Genomic DNA, 23,725 nt, shown 5'->3' with positions numbered 1-23,725 from the left:
GAGTAGAAGGTGATTTCAGGTCCCTGAGGAGAGAACAACTTCCAACATATTCCTCTGTTAACAGTCCTTGAAGTCTCAAAATCTTCCTGTCTAGTCCAAACTTCAAAACACTCTCTTAATTGCACTGCATTAAGGGTTTTCACTTTATTTTAATGAACGAAGACTAAAATCTCTCACAGATGGCAAAATCTGGCAGAGTAGTAAGTAGTCTGATCTAAGCATCAATACCAGGAAAGAATTCTCCCTTTTTAATATCAGACAATTTTTATAGGTCTTTGGGCAAAATGTAGCATTCTGAATGTAGGAATGTGTCTTCAGCAGTGATTGAACTAATGCATGTCCCTTACTGGAGGTGTGTAATTCTTCAGCAACAGCACATGCCTACCATGTCATGAGATGAACTGGGAAATTTAATCTTTTTGGAGCCACCTAAGTGGGTAATGTTGGTTAATGATGCAAACAGATTACTAATCTACAAAGACCTTCATCAAGTGGCTCCTCTCTAAATCTTTATTCAGTTCTTCTTCCAAGCTTACTCTCCTTCTACACTAGCTTATGTAATCCATAAAGTAAGACACTCCTTTTAATTAGAAGACGTGGGGCTCTTTCCCACTGACAGATCCTCCTTTCTTGTCAGACCACACCTCTGCGGACAAGCAGGAGAAGACCTGAAGAGGGTGAATAACCTCATTAGGATTTACAGTAAATTAAAAAATCCAGCCTGATTTTTAAAAAAAATTTAGGAGAATGAAAATTATCAGTGCTGGAGCTCAATTAGTACTAAACAGAATGTAAACTATCAGTGGTAGATTTCAATTAGTACTAAAGGATTAGTACCAAAGCCCATGTTTTTGCTTTAACACATCCAAAAATGAATTCAACTCATGAAAGATAAATATTAAGCTCTATTGAAGTTGTCTGTCATCAGAGACAAATATCATATAGCAGAGTACCAGATTAAAGAAAAATGTTTCTAGCCCTTCTGTTATCCAGGTGTAACTCTTGCATTCCACACAACTTAGAATGAAGCATTAAAGGCAAGTCTTAGACATACCTAAATTAAACTGGCTATTTGTTAAAACAAAATTCTGATGTGAAATTTAAAATTACTACCCACTTCTGCCTATCATTAAGAACTAGTGTTTCATGACAATGAATAGAAAGACACCTTTTTTTAAGAGAATCTTTTTGAGAGATACACTTGTATAGAGCAGTGTTTCTAAAGTCAAATTTAAAGCATTATTTTACTCCCAATTTCCATGTCTTGGAATGTGCTCCAATTTTTTTCTTCTAAACTTTACAAACGTGTCGCATATATTTATCCCCTCTAAATTTTGTACTTTGAATTTCACTAATACTTCATTATTAACAAAGAACATGCAGGTGGCCTTGGGTTGTTTTCAAATTTCCTTAATTTTGAGATATTTTTATAGCAGCAGAATACAAAAGATACTCCTTAATATTTTTAGTACCAGAACAAAACATTTGAATCAAGATAAAATCACTATATCGTGAATGTTAATATCACTCTATGAAAAATACCATATGACTAGAACAGACCATGCCTTTAGGGAAAAATATAATGTTCAAGTGGATTATTCTTTTAGTTGTGTAATGGAAAGGCATTCCACCTAGTCCCAGAAGAAAAATCAAAACATGCATTTAAATGGAAATACTATGCAATGGATAGGACAAAATAAACCCCTAAGAACTCTAAAGAGCTATATATATATACACACATACATGTAAATACAGGAAGCCATATATATGAAATTTTACTTATACATATTTATTTAACTCTAAACATATATATTTATGCATATAATTTTAAATTTTAAAAGCTAAGTTTGTAGCTCTAGGCTTATCTCGCAAATATCGAGATACAGTCACATCACATATTCTGGTTTTGGTCACAATTTCAAATAATATATACAACTCAGCTCTATGCAAGAAGTTGTGAGTATTCTTTTTTAATTTTCTGCACATTTTGTGCCAGACCATATTCTAAACAGCTTTTACAAAGTGATAATGTTTCACTGACAGTGTTTTGTGTACTTCACATAAAATTAAATCTCAGACAAACCTTGAGAAAAAGAAAGCAGAAAGCTAAGCAATACAGCATGTTGCTCTTTTTGACCCACAAACGATTATCAGTTATTTTAGAAGTTATGACAGTTTTCTCAAGTCCTTAAGGAGTCTGACACCATTGGTATAGCTTTTAACACTGCATTTATGTTTATATCACAATACAATAAAACAGCAGGAATAGTGTTCAAATTACTTGGGTACTGGATGGTTTATTGAAAATAACAGTATTACCATAACATTAAAAAAATTCTTTGAATGTGCTAAGTAATCACTGCTATCCATGCTGCATATGAATTATGGGATAAATTTTGGAAGGCATCACCAATTGCAAAGACTACTGATGGAGGACTCTATGCATGAACAATAAATCCTAATCAAATGAATAACCAGTGGTATGTCAATACTTGAAAGAATTTTGTGAAATCAGTGCTATGCAAATTATTTGTTGTTACAATACAGATGACTTCATCATTAGACCCAATATTTGCTCTGTATCAGGTACAAATAAAAAGCAGAATGCAAACAACACAACCACTCTTCTCACCATCCTTTCCCTGCAGATTGCTACATAAACCACAGTACCAATGGCACAGTACTTAATTTATCTAACTGTATTAGTAAATATTTTATGATGATTTTTTCAAAATATTTAGAGCTACACTTTCTTACACTTGGCCTTCATTTACTCTTCGGTTAATCAAGCTTGATTCAACATCGCTTGGATTTTTAAAAGAAGGGAAAAGAGAGTTCATTTTTTAAAGTTTCTTGCTGTTTTGTAGTACTTAATACTAGAAATACAAGGCTAAATTATGCTAAACCTCTCCGACAAATTTGAAACCAGCTGGATTCAAATTTATTCACCATTTCCTAACCAGGAACTTCCATTATTTTCAATGGCAAAAAAACAGCTTAGCAAGATTGATAACCAGTGATTAAGGGTTTGGAGAAGCACCACTATTGTCACTGCAGCCCCTCCTATCAGAGAAATCTCACCTAATAAGATGCTTTGTAAAGGTTTCAAAAAGAGACATTTGAGCTCTTTTGTATTCAGTATCATGGGCAATCACACTACATGTACAAGCTTGGCAGGAAGAACAGGAATAATAAAAATCCATTTTCCATTGAAAGAGGGTTGTTATCCATAGATACTTCTAACCCTTCCACCCAAGAGACTTTTTGCAAGTGCCCTATTAGAAAGTTTAAATGGGTGCTTAGGAAAATTCATCAAAGATAGCACATACTGCAATTATGTCCAGTGCATAAAGAAACAAGCCCCAAAAGACAATTTCTAAAACGAGACATAGTTAGATTTATATAGAATTATATATAGTGACATGTACTCACTATATACACTTTGAAAAAAATAGAACCAGATACTAACCCATTGTAAAAGAATTCAGCAAACTAAAGCAAATTAAAAGTGAAGGGCCTACTGCTTTCAAATTATGTTCACTTTTAAGTTTACCCAGAATATCTATTGCAAAGGAAATGTTTCAACTCCTAATGACCTGCCTTCATGAAGTGTTCCATGCCTGGAACAATGACAGCTAAGAAATACTTTGCAATTTCTGTTAAGACATCAAGCTCAGTCTAAATTCTACATGAAGAGAAACCTATATAAACTGTAATGGAGCAAACCACTGATAAGACTGAATGTTGTTTCTTTTTCCTTTTTGTTCTTTTTTTTCCTTTAATCTCTGATGCAGCCTTCTCTCTTCTTGCATGGAATTGAAATAAAAAAGTACCTGAGTACTTCAGGACAACCAAGTTTCAACAATGTAGAAGCAAAGATATCCCTGCCTTTTTTCATAGTTTACCCTGTGTTTTCAATAGCTTTCAATGGTATGTAATTTTATTTCTAATAAATATAATTTACAATACAGTATGAAAAATTGACTTTAAAATGCCTTGCAATTATGGAAAAGGCACTTACTCAACAAAAGCACTCAGTGAAACTCCTACACTGTTTACTGCTTTTTCAATGGCAATTTTTAGATATTTCTGGTCAGAAAGGGCCCATTCTGCAATCTAATCAACTGGAATGATACAGGACAAAAAACATCACTTGGTAATTTCCACATTTGAGTCCAATACCTAAAAGTCATCATAAAGACTTCCTATTCTGAGCAGTTTACTAAATATATAACCATAAATAGACAATTTTTTCTACAAATTTAGGCATATTCACAGAAATTATAGACCACCTGGGGAAAAAATCATGTCTTACAAGTGTCTAAAAATTAGTGAGATTTTTTTAAAGAGGGTCCCTCAGCTCAGGTATTATTCATGCATTTGGAAAGGCTTAACCTGATCTTCTGTTTTCATTATGTGGTTTTACTCAAAAAAAGCCAACTCATCTATAAACTGACATGGAAATTAAAGGCCCCCTGTAATACCTTTAAAAGAGCATCTAAGCTCTACTTTAAATACAGTGGCAAGCATGGCCAGGGATTAACATCACAGCCTCTATGAGAACCATTGGTACTGCTCCTTGTGTGAGAGCAGTGAACAGAGTACTTTGTCTTTTCTAGCAGTCTTGATGCACACAGGAAGGAATCTCCTTTTACTTTTGATTACCAGTAGACACATTCTCAGTTTAGTGTACAATCTATGCCTAATTCCCTCTCTTTCCAGTACAATAATTAAATGCATACTCTACTATAACTGATTATGTAATCAGACGTGTTCAGGTTATACAATAGTATACAAACTATTGTAAGTAAGAAGTTTGAAAAATACTTGTGATGTAAACATGCAGAATTCCAAAATGTGCAATCCATCACTGCACTTTTGCCTTTCACCTCCAGCAGGCCACCTCAGCTACCAACACTACCTTAAAATTTTACCTTAAAACACAGGATGCAAAGATGACAAAATACAGTAACTTCATTTATAAGCAATCTTGGTTTGCTTCCTATTATGGGCAAGAACACAAATTAAGCTAATAGGCAGAAGGTGATGTTATCATTTTATGATTCTGTGATAATCATTATTGCTTTGTGAAAGTAACATAGTAGCACTTCAAGGCTAAAATGCACCTGAGGTTTTCCATCACAATAGTTTTTCATTAGAAATGCCAGTGTATTAAAGCCTAAGTGTTTTACAAAAAGCAATTGGTTTTGGCCAGTTTCCAGTTAAGACAGGAGATTTCTTGCCAGGTTGCTGTCAGTTTACTTAACAGGCTCCACCAGAGTGTGCATTTGTATGGTCCACAGCCCTTAATACAGTTCCCCAGGCAAAATGTTGTGAACTTAGGAACAGACTTTCCCTATCTGTTTGGTCCCAAACTGACAACATGGTTCTACCATGTCCAGTGTGAAGACAGGATCCTGAAAGAGTAGCACAAAACACCCAAAGCCATTTTCTCACAAGAATTATCTGTTCAAGCTTACAAGATAGAAAAAAATTCCAACTTTCTGCTTTCATTTATCTCACAGGAAATTTCAGAATTTAATTTTTCTCCATTCTTACCAAAAATATTTGGAAATCTTTTTCTTACATAATGGAGATTCTGCACTTCAGTTAGTTAACTGCAAACCAGTTTCACAACAAAGCATTAATATGACACTTTCTACAAAAATGCTTGGCCAAAAACTGAAAAACCTCATTAAGATTTTACATTGAAAACTGACATTTGAGATGATCTATGCTCACACAAGCATTTCAGGCAAATCTGATCCAATTTTTCCATTTTAAACAAGTGTGATGCTTCTGAAACAAAACACAATACTACTTTTACCAGAAACAAGACAAGTATGAACCAGGTACTAAGACATCACATTCATGTAAAGTGTAACTTAGCCTAAGCCCAGGTAAGGCTGTAAGTGGAAAGCCTTCAGGAAATGCCAATATATGGAAGCACCACCACCTCAATCTGAGTTGACAAGGCCACACTTTAGGGAGTATTACTACAAGGTAGAGAGAATTTGTGTAGCAGAGAGAAAGGGCAGCTTGAGGATCTTCCTTGAGGAAGAAATGTAAAAGAAGATTTTCAGAAGGAGATTGGAAGCAACAGAAAGGAAAGGCAGATGATAATGTGCCATGGTAGAAGAGGAAAGCAAAAATATCAACACAGAAATAGCAAAATCAGAAGACAAATATGTAGCAAAGTAAAACTGCATGATTTTTCTGTCAAGGAGCAAAAATTTAAAAATTATAGAAGAAAACACATTCTAGGAAATTTTAACATAAAAAAATTATGAAAGCCCCCAAACACTTTACGTTATCTGAAAATCAGCTCTACCTTGCTTTATTTTGATAGCCTGCATAAATTTGAAGTGTAGTTTCAATCTTCTGAAGTTCTGACATTTCATATTGTCAACAGAGCTCTAGATCAAGTTGCTCTCAGAGAGGCAGCCATTATGCCCCCTTAAAATCTGAAAGTAAATGTGTGTCTAAATATGGGGGAGAGGAGTATTTATTTTTATTACTTCCAACTGGGAGAAAGTGAGGCTTTCTTTTCTCCAGGAAGATGTGTCCTTAGTCACCATGAGAGTAGCAGAAAGGAAACCTGAACACAAAGGCAGGGTGAAGTAGGAATACAGGCTGGCAGGTTCACAATGTTTCAGAGAATAAGAAAAAATACAGCTTGCTCAGGTGATACCAGAATATTAAATGCTTAACAAATGGAGTGGGAATGTAAGAAGAGGCATTTCGAAGTAGAAATAGAGAAAAATATGCAGAAAAATAATATCAGGAAAAGGTGTAGACCAGAAAACACTGAGACAAAAAATCAGGAAACCTGCCAAGAGAGAAAACTGTCAACTTAATTGATCTTGAACCTATTCCAAAGGGAGAGAAGAATGGATGATGTAGGGCCATTACTGAGCAAGAAAGAAGAAGAGATATATGTTAATCTTTTACCTCTCCTCTTCCAAATTCCAGTCGTATCCAAAGTATGCATGACTTTTTAAAACTCCAACACTTATCATAGTTCTTCTATTCCCATTCCAGTCACAAGTAAATATTGAAAAAAAAAAAAAAGTCCAAGAAAATGCAAAAAATCTGAAGTTATACACTTAACCACTGCTCCTCTGGTCAGCTATTTTTTCCCTTTTTTTTTTTTTTTTCTTTTTTTTACAGTGACATTAAAAAAAAAAACCAAAACATTAGTTCAGTATAACATCAGTATAACAGTACAATCCCAACAATATTTTGAGGGTATTATTACTGTGTGTGCTGCTTTAATAGGAAATGAATAGCAAGAAAGATAAAATCACTTATATAGAGCATCAAGGATCCCTTTGGTACCTTGTCTGCCTAAAGCTATCTGCATTTTCTTTACAAATCAGATTTCAAATCTTTAAAAGTGTATACCAGAGTAAGCTGAATATTAAGCTTTGACTGGCATTGTCAATATGTAGCTCCATCACAGAGAAGACAATGCCTGTCTTCCTTTATTATCCCTTCTCACTCATTCCTCAACAGCAGTCTGATTGCTATGGCATTCTCCAAGAACAACTTGATTATTTAAATTTAGAAGACAATGTTGCTTGAATCAGAATTTCTCAAATTGTGTGTTGCCTAAACCAAAAAAAGCATCTCCAGAATGCTTTTTTTGTTGAAAGATACATGTGTAAATTTTATCTTGTGGATTCTCAGTCATATACACCCTCTCTAACTGAGGTGCTACAATTATTTACTATGAGGTTGGTTTTTTTAAGACAGAAATTGAAGTTTCAGAGGTCCGAGGTGTCTAAAATTGCAAATAGTACTTATCATGACCTGTGCCCTTGGTATAAATCAGTATGGACTGCAGTGAAAAGATCAGAGAAGGAGGAAAACAGCTATTTAATAAGAGCAGAAATATTTTGTTAACCAACAAATCTACCAGCCAAGTCACAGCCTCAGCCTAGACCCACAGAAACTGAGTAACACAAAAAAGACAGCTTAAAGAGGAAAAAACCCCTCAAAACAGCCAGACAGGGACAAGGACATTTGAAATGCTAGAAGTTCAGAGGCATTCACATTCATTAAGGTTTCAGCCTTCTTCCAGTTCTCAGAGCAGACGTTTGGACAATGGGCAAATTGAGCTGACTTACCCATTTCAAAGTAAGTGTGGTCTTCCCACAAATACTTTTGTCTCACTCAGCAGAAGTAAAATATTTATATTAATCTTTCAACCTAAATTGTATTTTTATTGACAAATGTTCTTTTTCAAATGAGAATTGTTCATGGTCTCAATGTTTGAAACCAGTGGCTTCTGTTTACCCTGCATACTATCACACTGTTCCACTGTAATTGTATACTTGGGAGGAAGAGGTCAAGGATCCTAACCTCATTTCGACTAAGTATCAAAATAACAAGAGACTTGCAAGTGTGGCCTCAGTCAAGAGTTCTTAACAAGACAGAATTAACAAATTAAGTTGAATGTACTTTGCATGTTTTAAACCTCCATACAAACAACAGTGTAACATCCTGTCAAACAGACCAACCACTGAAACACAATAAAGTGACCAAAGAGATGGATAAATCGTACACTTCACTGGAATAAGGCATTAGAGATGACCCTTGCCTCCTACAGATACAATCACTCAACTAAGGAAGTGAAAACTTAGTTTTCTAATTCAGTGTGGATAGAACCTTTTCTGTACAAAGAAGAAACAAAAAGCTTGAGGAGAAAACTTAATCTGGATGGATTCTGTGAGCTTTTCAGCTTGAGTGGAAAACTGTAAATGAGAATACTTTCCACCCAAAAGGAATCCATACCACTTAAAACCTAATGATTGGCTTTGAGAAAAATTATTTAAGAAAGTCTCAGTTCTTCAATAGAAGTTTTTAAGTATCCTTTAAAAAAAAAAAACCTAACAAAAAACCACAAGAAAAGGAATAATATATGTATAAAAAGTGAAAACATGACTGCTCCATTATCAAAAAACCGCAATTTAAATGAAAGAGAGAATGGAGAGCAGGATGAGAAGAAATTTTCCTAGCAATCTTAAATCACTTAAATATAATTCACTAATTTCTTCAGTTAAAATACTCTAAAACAGGTTGTAATTGTGTTATCCTCTTAGCACATCAGGTAGCTCACAGAGTGCTAAGTGGAGCAGGGAGAAATTGTTGACAGACTTTAGAAATAAGGGAAAGGAAACTTCCCAGGAACTAGGAGTTGAACAAAGCTTGCCACAAATCAGCATGCCAGTTCACTGACTGAAAACAAGCCTGGAAGCATGGAAGCTCCTGCTTTTGAATTTCCTATATATTTAAGTATTTTATTACTACTTTTAACATGATATGTTGCTTTGATGAAACACAGAAGTCTAATACCTGAAGGACTTATGTTTCTGCAAATTTGACTCATGCTTAAGACTGAAATAGGTTAGCTACTAGTAACTAGAGCAGGCTATCCTAATAGTCTGCTAACATAGACTATCATGACACTATCTACAGCACTGTCTAATGTACACTTTAAAACTGGAGAGCACATCTTTCAAAATACTGAACTATATTACCTTGCATTTCTACTGCAGCAACGAAAGAAAGAGTAGCTCCTGTTCTATACTGTAGTACACCCATGTTATATAATGTGACAAATCTTCTAACCAGTTTTTATTTCTCAGGAATATTCTGGCAGCCAAAATTCTGACAGCCTAGCAAAATAATTACTGAGAACATGAATATTCCAAGGATGGAATGTCACAGACCTAACTGTATTGGGAAACTGATAAGAAAACAGCACTGAGAATATTCACTAACTGATGGAGAAGCAACTATGAGGTGAAAGAAGAAACTAATAGACTGAACAAAACTTCCCAATGAAACACCCCATCATCCTATAAATAGAAAAATTTAGTCCATGAAACTGTTGCCTATCAATGAAATAGCACTAGGCTGCCAATTTGATGTGGCACTCCCACATTTTACGTTGGAGAAGTTGTTGCATAGGTACCCAGCTTCCTCATGGGCCTGGTCCAAAGTGTGTGTACATTTGTTATTGATCTTTTTATTTTCATTTAAAAAATGGCAAAAATTACCACATGAAATTGGATGCTTTAGCAAACAAAATGCATCATGAAGTTCTCAAAACAATTAAAATAGACATGGGGAGAAGTAGAACTTTTTTCTGGTTTTTTTCCAATGTATCATTTCAAATAAGACCTCTCCTGTTTTTATGCAGTTACAAAAGCAGTATCACTAAAACTTAAAGAAATATTTTCAAGCACTTCTTACATAAATGCTTTACCACTTTTTCTTAGGGGATGAAACTGCATATTTTCAAGCTCACAAGATAAGCATTCAGGAAAATACACAAAGTATTGACAATTAGAAAGTTTTACACTACAAAACTTAATTGCCAACGTCCTCCTGCTCCACAAAAGTTAGTTAACACAATAGCATCTTTCCATTTTAGAAACAGGGTACTTGATGTCAAGATATTAAAACCATCTCAGAACTAATGGCACAGATTTAGTATTAAAAAGTAGATCTAAGTCTCAGGGTAAATCTTCCCTTGAAAGCATTTATTGATCTTTCCTTCACCGCACTCTTCACCATTTCTGTAAAGCAATACGTTTGAGAATGGTGATGTAAGCAATGAATAAGTCACAATGACAAGTGAGTAATAAATAATAACTGACAGAGTTTCAGAGAACACAGGACTGGTCTCCAAAGGATAAGGATAATCCTGCTGGTGGCCAAAAGGGTTATTGTAGCACAAAACCACCAAAATTACTGGAAATCTATAGCAGTCTAAAGAGGGCTAGGACAGGTGAAAGAAAAAAAATAATACTGGACAAACTGTAACACAACGAAACATAACTACATGAACAAGAAAATATAATAAATTAATGCCAGTAATCATAAACTAACAGCACCTAGTTCTGCAAAATCACAAACATTAAAATTTAAACTCAAGTTCTACAAAGTATTATATATCTATATAGATTAATTGTGATACATTGGCCAGGGAACTCAAGTAGAAAAAAGCCAAGACAACAAAGCCAGTTAGATTAATGTAACTCATGGATGACATATCTTGTAATAAACTGTGCTTTCACAAAATACAATGGTATCACTGTTCTAGACACCAAAACTACACCACAAAGAAAAAAAAAAAGGCAAGGGGAGTTTGTGGATAACACAGAAGACAGCAAAGCAAAGTGCCTAAGGAATGCAGAACAAACAGGTTTGTAAGATAATATTTCAAAGGAAAAGTGTTAATGCGTTTTCAGTCCCCAACTCCTCAATATCTACTGTCACTTCAATGTAATTTTATTTATATTTCTGGAGGACATTATCTATATTTCTGGTAGTTACAAAAACAGGCCATCAAGTAACCAAGTAAAATCAAAATACCAATGTTTTCCTTGAAAAATATTATGTCATCAAAGATGCTCTCTCATGTGATCAAGTTCAAGAGAAAGAAAGTCTTAAAAGTAAAATTTAAAAAAAGTCTTTAAAAGAATACCCTAAAAAAAAGAGGAAGCCTTAAAACTTAAATATAATCATAAAGGCATAATAATATGCCCTAGGGTCATTAATAAAGTCTCATAAATATCTCCAGCAAGAAAAGTCATTGTTTCTTTTGCTGTGTCAAATAATATTCCAATTTAAACTGCAGTATTTGTTTTTCCTCATGTAACTAGTGTTATTGTGTAGGCAACTGTTAATCAACTAAACTGGAATAAGTATTTTTTATTTTATGTATAAAATATATACACAACATTCAGTCTTCACATTTTTTATTTCAAAATTAAAGAAATACTAAACAATGAAAATTAAGATACTCATTAGAAATACCCTTAAGTACTCTGCATCACCTTAAATTTTATGAAAGGACATTTAAATTTATTTCATGATCATAAGCAAGTTATTTGAAAACTACATTCAATTACAGATTTTCCTTAAACACATCCCCTCTTAAAGATTTCAGACACAGATAACATAATCCAACTAAATGAAAAGAAGCAAAGTACTTTAGGGAGAGGTAATGATTATAGAATGAGGTAAAGTCACCAACATTTTAAATAAAAACATAGAAGTATTGGACTAAACATGAAAATTCCTTTAAGCATCTGCACTGGCTGCTTTGTCTCTTCTTTGCCCAGTTAGGGTAAATTGTGTCAGTTCTCAGTAGAGAGAAAAGATGTAATGCATTGCCTCCAATACTGTAATGGATATTTATCACTATTTTAATTATGCTGATTCTTAACTGGCAAGTTTTATTGCAATATAATACACCTTATTCATTTTTCCAAATAGACAATATCTTATCTATCTCAAAGTTTAGTTTAAAATTAAAACCTTCTATCACTGCTAACCAGATCACAGTTATAACATATCACCTGTATTTGTTTGCTTAAATAAGATATTATTTTAATGAAGAATTCATTTTCTGAGCAAAATTCCCACTGATCTGTAAGATACATTTATTTAAAAAGAGTGAACTGCGAGAAAAAATATTAATATAAAATATTAAAATAATCTCAAAGTACCTATTTAAGGTAGAAATTTATATTGCTTTTTTTTCCTAATACTCATTTCTACCTTTCCTTCATGAAGTAAACTTCAAAATCACTTTAAAAAGAATAAAAAATCCATTGTTTGACCATATTGTTTTTTAAAAAACCCCACTTAAAGATCTCCACTCTGCTCCAATATTTAAGACTAACAATAATTATGCAATTAGTGCAATAAATAGGCTTGATTCAAAGTTTCTGTACAATTTAGAGTGAAAGAAAGTAATTTTAAGCAAATTATCTTTACTGTAGAGTTACTTGACCACATTACTTTTCTGCCAGTAGAACAATATCTACTTTACTCAAACAACATGGCTAACATTTCTACTTCTGAAATTTCATTATATTACTGGATATAATATAGTGAATAGCAAATATGGGCTATTTTCTGGATTAGTCAGTGCACATTATGCCATAATAGTTGCTTCCTCCAGTAACACTTCAGTATAAAAACAAAAATCTTGTGGCAAAAAGCAGACATATGACTAGAGGCTCAAAGCTTCTACACACTACACTTCTGAAGGATCTCACCTCCTAATTTAATATTAAATTACTCCTCCTCACCATTTAATACCATATGTCAAATATTGCAAGTGGTTTGTCATGTATTATTTACTCCACCAAAATTCTTACCAATTGTTACACAGAGAAAAGGGTCTTCAAAGGTAGAAAGCTCATGCATTTATCCATCCACTGTTCCAAATGAACTAAGGCATGTGGTCAGTCATGTGCTTTACACAAATCATTAGAGATACAGGAATGTTTTGAATAGCCATCTATGGTTACATCATTAACTATAATTTACTGCAATGACTTATGAATTTCATTTCATGGAAGTCCATTAAGAGTGTGTTCTACATGTACATTAACACTCCCCATCATAAAGTAAGCCATTTAACTTTTCAGAGAGTGATTTTTATGATGCTGTTACAGAAGCAACTAATTGGAGTTAAAGCATTTATTTTTTAAAAGGTCATTCTTTTTTATAGCAGTTTATAATATTTAAATGGCAGCTCATAGGTGTGAATGTACACGTATGCGAATGCAGGGAACATGTGTGTTCAATACTGAACCTGTCCAACAAGTTCTGTAGGAAACACAGACTAAAAAGTTTATTTGCATATTAAGCTTCAATGATTTAAAAGAGAAATCTAAATTGTAAATGAGTTTTGGAGACAAATCAATGCTAATGAACAACAATTACTTCAGTCACTGTGTGAATTAAAACAACATCATTAATAAAACTTAGGTGCTCTGCTGGCAAGCATGTCTTTACTCCCCGGTAGATCATGTAAGATCTAAATTAGGAAAAGTAGCAAGCACAAAGGAAATATGTTTAAAATTTTTTTTTTTTGAAGCTCCACTTCAAATAAAAGCTTCAGGAAAGCCTACAAAACTCAGAAAATCCCATCCAGGCATTTTGACTGCCTTGAATGAATGCCTGATAAAATTTTAGATTTGCACTAGACAATGACAGAGGATCTTGTAAACCTAGAAATGAGTCAGAACAGCCTCTTTTGTTCCCTTTCTTGCATATGAAAGCGTCAGTGAAAAATCAGAATCTTTCCTTAAGAAAAAAGGTGCTGTTCTTTGAGCTAAAAATAAGTCTAAACATCCTGTTCTTTACCTAAATGCTCAAAACCAGCTGCAGGTAGTAACCATGCAGGAAGAAACTACAGAGGGCACTGTTGTATCAGTTTTTAAGAGTTACAATGGTGATAGGGCTCAAGTATAGAAGATTGTCACAAAAATAAATAACTGACTAAAGAAAGAATCTGGAGTTAGGAGAGCATGCAAATGCACTAAACCTAAAACAATAATAAGGCAAAAATATTGAAGCTGTATTTCTTAAGGAAAATGGACTGAAAGAAAAGTTCACTTAACCGACTGTCAGGCTGATAGGAATACTGCAGTGCACACATTTGGCATTTTCCTTTGTAGTGCTTTCTATGGAAAAGGTAACTAATCATAGTACTGCCTTATCCTTTGCAAACAGCAACCTATTACTGGAATCCCACTTATAATCAATATGAAAATGAGTGATGAGTGTTATGCAATTCTTCCACAGGCAGAATTTATCAACAGAAAGAATATATTCACACTATACAGTCCTTTTATAGTGTAAAAGGCCAGCACTGTTTTATTCCTTTTAATGACAATTACAAATCAATCATTTCTGTTTTGAAAGCAGTAACATTGGTGCAATATAAACCAAATTAAATCCCACCCTTTCCAGAAGAATTACCTTTAAATATACTGATCAAAACCAGCAAGTGTCCAGCTGAAAATAATGTAACTCTGAAATTGCTGTAGGTTTGAAATTCATATGGAAGGAGAAATTACTTTAAATAAGTCAGCATAAATACCTTAGTAAATTTATGCAAAATTATTTTTGTACACCAAATGGGCTTCAGAGATACAAGTATTAATGAAAACAAATTTGATAAATGTTTACATTAGTTAGTTTACATGAAAGTTTGCCTGTCTTTGATCTTATTTTATTAGAAATAACCCCAATTACATTTTTAAGCACTAATAAATTTTGAAATGTATTTTAGCAATGACTAATAAGAATTGCAAATAATATAGAACAACCAGCTACAGACCAGTACAGAACAGTACAGAACAATTAATGTTTTTTGTATTTATCATTTTTATATTTTAAAAACATTATTAAGACATCAATTAAGAAACAGAAGTACTGAAATAAGATATGGATAGTATCAATCATTTAATGAAACTTGAGAGAATAAAGATGTTACTTTTTTTCCACATTGTGGTGGCAAAACCCACAAGCAGCATGTTTTGCACTACTACAGCAAAAAAAGCCCACACAGGACTTTTATGAACACTGACTCAAACTTGCATTTAAAGAGTACATGGAAGGTAATTTGAAATTAAGTTAGGCAATAATTTCATAACAAACCAAAGAAAAAATGTTAACAGAGAAGATGCTCAAGCAAATTAAACATACCAGAGAATTGTCTAAAGCTATGTGAATGAATGAACAAAACAAACAAAATCAAAACCACAGACGGTGCCTGTGGATACTCACTCACATCCACATCCATAAGAACTGTGATGGTAACTGTGAAAGAATTGTGTCTCTAAGCATGCAAAGACAGATGTACTACATGAAAGGAAACTGCCACAGAAAATGAAAACCTAATTTTTTTTAGAAATTGCAAAACCAGAAAACATAAATATATTGACTAAGCAAGAATCAGCTCCCTCACAGACACTGAGACCTAGAATTTCTAAGTGATTTAAGTAATTGTTTCAAGCAGCTTATTAAAAGATAAATTAAAACAAAAACTAATGTCCATGTCAGAAATGGGTTTCTTCCAGGTTTTGCCATTTCTACCTTCCAAATAGGCCCTGTATATGTAATGCTAAGTAGAAAGTTTGCTAAATTTCAAATTCATATATATTGTCTTTAGTCTAATTCTGTTCGTAAACCAGAATTATTTTTAAATTGCTTAACAATCTACCAGTCTGGCAATCTCTTTTCATTAATATTGTTTCTGGCAGTCTAGTTATGCTAAAAAAAATTTTCCTCTTAATTTATTGTTTCTAGTTATTGATAAAAATTTCACTAGTATTACTTTTAGACCTTTTTTAAGCGTATGTGATTACAGGTGGACGGGCAGTTTGCATACATGTAGAAAAAAAGTAACAGTTTGTTAGATACACAGTACTGATAAGAGAAATGCATAAATGTCTATTAACCTACTATACATACTCTATGATACTAGGTGAAGTTCCCAAGGTATAAAACATCTTCCTTCTATGTAAAACTTAGCTGTATTTGAAGGCAAACATTTGTAGTGCATTCCTAGAGCCATGCAGTTGGATATAAAGGGGGCTGCTTCAGACACTGTTGTATCTATGTACATCACTTAAATACAATTCAAACGATGAAAAAAGTTTTGATAATGTTTACAAAATTGACTTAAACATCTTAATGCATTTTTCCATTTAACTACAATAATGAATGCCAAAATGTTACTAGATAACTCTCTAAATATTCAAGATATTTAACAAGATATTTCAAGTTCTTTTCTCCCTATGCAATAGAACACATTAAAACCAATTTTACTATCGTAATTTATTCAAAGCTTGATTATGAGCAATAGCTGCGAGAAGAAACACAGCATTGTTGATTCATATACAAGCATTTCACTTAACTGCATTGGATAATAGCTGTGCTCCTAAAGGAGTATAAAAGCAAAGTGATTAGAAGTCATTACTGTTAATTAGCATTCAATTTACATTTATAGGGATGAACCTCTTCTGTGTTGAAAAAAAGGAAAGCTTTTATCTGAAAGTCTATCTAACCTGGTCAAGGTAGGCACTGAAATAAATGTCAGTGACCAATAAGCTGAATTCAAAACAACAATAACAAAAAAAGCAAACAAAATCCAAGGATGTATCATCATCCAATTAGCGAGATTCAGTTTTTAAACAGGAAAAGGCCTGAAGGGAATGAGTAAAACTGGAAACTCATACTTCACATTCTGCAATCTCACTGATAAAAGGAGGAAATGTGTGTTTATCAAACTTGCTGCGAGTGCACAGTTCATTTGGCGTCCTGTAAACAATGCCTGGCTGCCCATTCCCAAATGCATGTGAGAATCTTGCAACCCAGAACATCATATTCAGCAGGCAAGGTCACACTAGAGATGCCCTGGAAATGGGAAATTAGGAAAACCTGGCAATCAGAGGTTTCAAGCTGACCAGAACAAGCCCTCAGGGTTGCTTACCATCTTTCACCACCAGCCTGACTGTCTCTGCTTATTCAATATTAACACAACAAGACAGGGAGTGAATGGAAACAACTCCACACACCTAACAGGGAGAAATACAGTGACTTTTTTGTTTACATAAAGCTCAACATTTCTCACAGTAAGATACTACCTCAAAGATACTGCCAAAGATCCCCTTCTTAAAAAAAAAAAAAAAAAAAAAAAAAAGAAAATCCTGACCCTGCCTGAACTGGTCAGATGAGACACACAGAATTCCAGGCATCCTGTTGATTAAAAAAATTTCCTTGTTCCCATCTCATTTTAAAATTTATAGAAAACCCCCCTAACAACTAAATAAACCCTGTGTTTTGAATGAAACAAGATACATAATTATTTTTACACTGCTTAAATCACTCCCAACTATGCAATTACTTCTTACCCTCTTTCCTTCATTCACACTTTTATTCACTGCTAATGACAACAGCCATTCCCAAGGTGGAGAAACTCCGATCCACAATTAAATAAAAAAAAAAAAAAAAGTTGATTTAAAAATGAAATCATTTAACACAGTGAGGGCAAAGAGACAACACAAATCCTTGCAGATAAAAAATTTACTCATTATAAAAAGTGAAGGAATCAAGACTATGAAAAAACACAGCAAATATTTTCTTGCAAAAAAAAAAAAATCTTATTTTATCAAGAAGCACAGTTATGATCTCTTGTCAGTGCAGGCAAGCACTTCACACAATTTCCTAAAAATTCTCATTTAATTTGCACGTCTAAAGATAAAAATACTAGAAGATGTGGTCCCCAAATGTTCATCAAATCTACATGACTACTTAAGGCCCAATCAGTAACTTCCATTGTTTTTATCTATCATGGTTTCCCTCAACTGGGCACTGAAGATTTTTTACAATTTTTTTTTCAATACTTATGGTAAAAGTTCACTTGCCATACAAAAGTTCTGTATTTGAATTGTTGAATAGATATAAAAGTAATCTACCAATATATCAAGGGCAGTGATTTGCAGTAATCACAATGTAGGCAAAAAAAATATGTAGGAGTGATTATTTTGGAAATTCAGCATAAAGAAAAGTACATCTTCATAAAATTTAATCTTTCTCCAGTATGTTGAGAAATACAACCCTGTGGAATTAGTCCACGTATCTACAGATAAGTCAAATCATAGCAGGGAAAAGACCAGATATTCTTCAATGAAAACATAGGTGATTACTAGAACAGAACTCTGCTGCATGCTTCTGAACTCTCTGAGTCCCCTAAGTGAGAGGGAAAAGCTACCTACTTTGTCAGAACTCAAACTACAAAAGTATTTTGGTTCAGAACATGCTGAGAACCTCAGGTTACATATTCTTCAAGTCAATCAGGATTCTACAACTAATAATTATTTGGCTTCTTTAAGATTCCTAAGAAATTCTGCAAACCTTATTTGTATGAGTCAAGAGTACACTACTAGGCTTTATTATGCACATACTACAACTGAAGCCATGTATACATGGCATCTAAAAACCAAGTGATTATTCCTACATACTTTAGAGTTTCTTTTATATGTGTCTTTTAACAGAAAATAAGGAAGCAATAGTGTGACAGAATACTATGTTATGTATTTATTCATGTATTTTTCCTGGTAGGAGCACCTAAATCTTTGTCTGTACAAAAGTCACAGAAAGTCAGCAATCACACTGAATCTGAGAACTCTTTTCACCCACTGGCCCCAGCACCTGAGTTCTGGAGAAGGGTAAATGAAAGAGCATTCCTTTAGCATGGAAGACTATTAGCAATATCAAGGAACTGAAAGTTTTAGGCTCCATGAGGGAATTAATCCCTATCTGAAGGCCACAAAATAACCTTGTATTTCACCTATTCATCTCAAGCCCTGAAGAACTGTTTTCTGAAGAAATTTCAGGGAGTTTCACGGAATACTGACAGGACCAAAGTTACTTTTATTCCACCTGAGCACACACAGCTCAAATACTTTGTTTAGATGAAACATCTTAAGTAACATCTAAAATGGCATTGCTATTGCAATTTTAACACTCAGACAGGAACACTTTCTGTCTTCACTACACATCAGACTGGGACCATTTAAAAAAAAAAAAACCTGATCCTGTTCTTAAAAAGTAATTATTAAATTCAGGAGTCACACTGCATTATTAAACTCTTTATTTCTGTAACTAAAAAATGTTTCTTATTCTTAGTGACTGGCAGTCATAAGATCACTGCTCCAGAATGCGATGATATTTTGGAAAATAAATCTCCTTTCCTGCTGTTCCACATCACTGATAAAATGAAACAGTGCCACAACCAAAGGCTGTTATTATTCAAATGTTTCATAGATCCTATTAATATTTATTTTCCAGCTGATGATCAATGGATAATTAATATTTCTTCAGTCCTGAGTGCCAATATATAAATTTATTTCAAGTGAACTCCATATTTTTTGAAAGCTTGCAGGTTCTAAATCCACAAAGAGCACAACAAAAAGGACTCTGACAGAAATAACAAGTTGAAACTGAAAATACACTAAAAATCCATTTGCACAATTTATAATAAACATGTGGAAATATAAAAAAATCTACACAAAGAATCAATTTTTACAATACTAATTAAAAAAAAAATAAGCATGTTATCAAAAATTTGAAAAATAGCTAGGAGAAATACATTTTTACCTAGTTCAAGAATTCTACAAATTATTTCAGCAATGGAAACTTACCAAACAAGGGCCAAGACTTATGGAGTAGATAAGGCAAAGAATTTGAAAGAGGACAGAATTGTCTACTAAAAATAAAGTATCTTGCATTGGTCTGTTTAGTCTGGAAGCTGCTACAAACACGACGCTAAAAAATAGTTTTGCCATAGTTCCATGAGATACAGACAACAATCCAATATTGAACCCATCTAATATCACTTCTGTATGTGCTTGCATAAAACATTAATTTGAACAAGACCATAACTACATTGAAAAGGGGACAAACCAGTTAAATATCACCTACATTGAAAGGCTGCACAGAAGTTTCACAATAATACCTTCAATGCTCCAGACTTCCCTGCCACTAGAGGAAAAGAAACAGTTTCTCACCACATTTCAAAGACCACGCTATTATAAACCCTCTAAAAGATAATTCAGGTAACTAAGAAACTCTAGTGCTTACAGGTTTGGCTGGGAAAATGTCTAATATGGACAGTAACAAACATGGACAAAGAAGGATATCAGTAACCCCTACAAAGTAACACTGAGAGGAGATTAAATTATTCTTTAGAGTTCAGGATTTACACACCTTACAGAGTAAACATTCTACTATCAGGTGAATACTGCATAGTAAGATACATTTAGACATATAAGTACTCTGATATGTTTCACAATATATATCAGATACAGAATCTAAAACATGGCATTAAGCAACTAAAAAATAGATATAAATTTCCTTTATACCTATCAATCACCTGGGTTTGTGACAATAAAATTAACAGGTTTACAGTCATTGACAGTCAGTATCACTCACTGAGTCACGTGAACTACAACAGGACTATGGTCCTGGCTTTCAGTGAACTGTGGAGGAATACTAACTTTTTCAGAAATCTTGTTCTCATAAGACTGTTTTTAAAAAGCTTGTACACATCCAAATTCATACAATTTTTTAAAAAGTGTTTGGTTTAATTTTTTTACTAAATAAATACTTGCAATAGAAGCATTCTTTGCCAAAGGAAAGTAAGGTACACTATATGACTTTGATTTAGACACACCTTTCCTGCAGTCTTGGCCCAAAACCATTCGACTGAAAAAGAGAGCTATGTTATTTGACCAGTGTTTTAAAACTGCAATCACTCAAAGATGGTTTTGACAGGCTTCCACAGAATTCATCCCCTCCCTTCAAGAGAATGCAAATTGACTTATCTGTTTAAAACTATTAACATCTGGGGAAAAAAATCTCCTAAAGCAAAATCCTCAGCAACTAAGACTTAAATAGTAAGCCAACTAAATAGCAGTTATTAAAAAATGTGAAAAATAAAACCAGAAAGCATTCAAAGTTACTGCTAAGACACAGAAAAAAAAAAAAAGTTAGCAGTCCACTTAAAACCAAAACACTACAGTTGCTGTAGTTTATTTCCCCTCATAATTTTGCAATTATTCATCAAAATATGCAAGACATGTACTGAAACTTTTGTATCAGAATTTCATAGCAAGGCTGGACTGTAAAGACATCATTATACTAAGTCTAACATATAGGCACTATATTGTTAATATTTATGACCTTAAGATAGTCATATAGTGGGCTTAAGATTTCTCTACAGGAAAGAAATAGTTATGTAGTTCCAGACAACACGATAACATCTCTTTCAACCATAGTTATAATTATCATATACAAACTTCCAAAGCAGAAGTTGTCAAGATTTAACACTAGCATTAATTTATGTCAGGGATCCATTCCTCCGAAGACAGCAAGAACCGTAGAGGAAGTATCATCTTAATTGCCACTAATTTGCCCATTTTTAATTAAATTGATCAGTAATTTATTACCTTACCCAGCAGCAGAAAGCTGTTAGCATGCAGTTTTGAGACAGTAGATATCAATTCTTCTAATTTCTAATACTATCGTGGTTTAAAAAAAACATTAAAACTGCTGTATCATATTTCTTTTGATTCCTGTACTGCAGGATATGCACATTCCATTTAAAACCTCTGTGAAGCACTCTAGAGCATAATCACAGAATCATTTAGGTTGCAAAAGGCCCTTGAAATCATTGAGTCCAACCATTAACCTAACACTGCCAAGTCTACCACTAAACCATGTCCCTAGGCACCCTGTCTACACTACTTTTAAATGTCTCCTGAGACAGTGACTCAACCATTTCCTTGAGCAGCCTGTTGCAATGCTTGATACCCCTTACAGTAAAGAAATATTTCCTATCATCCAACCTAAACCTCCCCAGCACAACTCGAGGCTGTACCACCTGCATGCACTATTCTCCTGCTGTGTAGTATCAGCCTCCAACACAGGTCTATGATCTTGCTTTTACATTAGAAGAACAGGATTTCCTTGCCAAAAATGTTTAGAAGATGCAACGTTTGACTCTAAGATGCGTCAGGAAGTACTCTGCATTCAAACCACATTTTTATGTCTTATCTGCAATTTCTTTTTTTTTTTTTTTTTTTTTTAACTGAATATGGAATAAAGCCTGAAGTATTTAGATCAACTCTCATTTTAATGAAGGAAAGCAAGTTAGGAAATGTTCAATACCTGACATGAAGACTACAAACACTTTTATCTGAAGTTTCATTAAGTAGTCTATACCAGCTTGATCAATAAAATCACATATTTACTTTCTTTAACATAACAATTATGATTTTCTGAACATTGTATTGGTTTTAGTACTGCGCACTGCAGTAATCAACACAATTAGCTGGAATGGACATAGCATGCTCACTCAAACACTGTGGAAAAGCTCTAGAGACAACAGGAGATTTTCTATTTTTTTAATGAGATCTGATGTAATATTGGTAGAAATAAAGTACTATATGAAAGATTTTGAAAAAGAACAGAGAATAAATTTTAAGTATTCTAGAAAGTGGGCTCATCATCTATGCTTAATTGATTTTATAGCTGAAAAGGACTGATACATGTTATTGCTATTATGTCATACATTAGAATATAATCACAGGGCTACCAGAATCAAAACTATCATTGCAAAATATTCTGTAATTCTTGGCGAATGATCTATAACATACAAAAAAATAACAGATTCTAGCTTATGCATGCATCATAACTGTACTCAAATGGAAATGTCTAGACATTACTTTCCACTGATAAATACACAAAATCCAAAAGATCTCTCATTACAGTAATCAAGTGATACATTATTACAAGTGCAAAATAACCTAAATAATCTATTTATAGATGATTGTCACAATTAAGTTTTTTGTTGTACAAGCCAAGTGCCTGTCACAGGTGTTTTCGTTAAACAGGAAAAAGGTTTTGGCCTGAAATGAGGATTAATAAGTGTGATTTACATTGGGAGAAAAGTAATAGAGTTATGCTACATATTTACACTGCAAGGAAAAAGAAAAGAGTAGAAATAAAACCTGTAAAAGCGTTCCATTTTTTTATTAAACCTTTCCTTAAATACCTAACTGGATCATTTACTTAAATTCATGAGTTAAGCAATATAATTATCCCCAACTACATAATTGTTTTTGATCAGCATACCTTAACAAGTTTCATGAGCTGGTAAAGGTCTTCAACCTCATCTTCCTGGCATGCAGTATACACTCTTCCAGTATTTACACTGGTACCTTTAATAAAACCACGATAGAGCGGCAAATCCAATGCATCAGCATATAGGTCAATGGCATGGTGTCCTACTGTCTGATACATATAGCTGTCCAATTCATCAGTCTGCCCTGCCACAATTAAG

The 23,725-nt window shown here is 33.5% G+C and overlaps 1 protein-coding gene across 1 annotated transcript in view; it reads right to left on the bottom strand.

The window, feature by feature from the left end:
• The window catches only part of DPH6 (diphthamine biosynthesis 6), a 186,333-nt gene that overhangs the window by 155,661 nt on the left and 6,947 nt on the right, over positions 1-23,725 (bottom strand). The window contains 1 exon segment of the mRNA XM_056493602.1: positions 23,518-23,711. Within this exon segment, the coding sequence (XP_056349577.1) occupies positions 23,518-23,711 (194 nt within the window).

Source organism: Oenanthe melanoleuca, chromosome 5, assembly GCF_029582105.1.
Source record: "Oenanthe melanoleuca isolate GR-GAL-2019-014 chromosome 5, OMel1.0, whole genome shotgun sequence".
NCBI classification, from domain to species: domain Eukaryota; kingdom Metazoa; phylum Chordata; class Aves; order Passeriformes; family Muscicapidae; genus Oenanthe; species Oenanthe melanoleuca.
The sequence above is the reverse complement of the archived record's forward strand: the minus strand, read 5'-3'. Positions and strand labels throughout refer to the sequence as shown.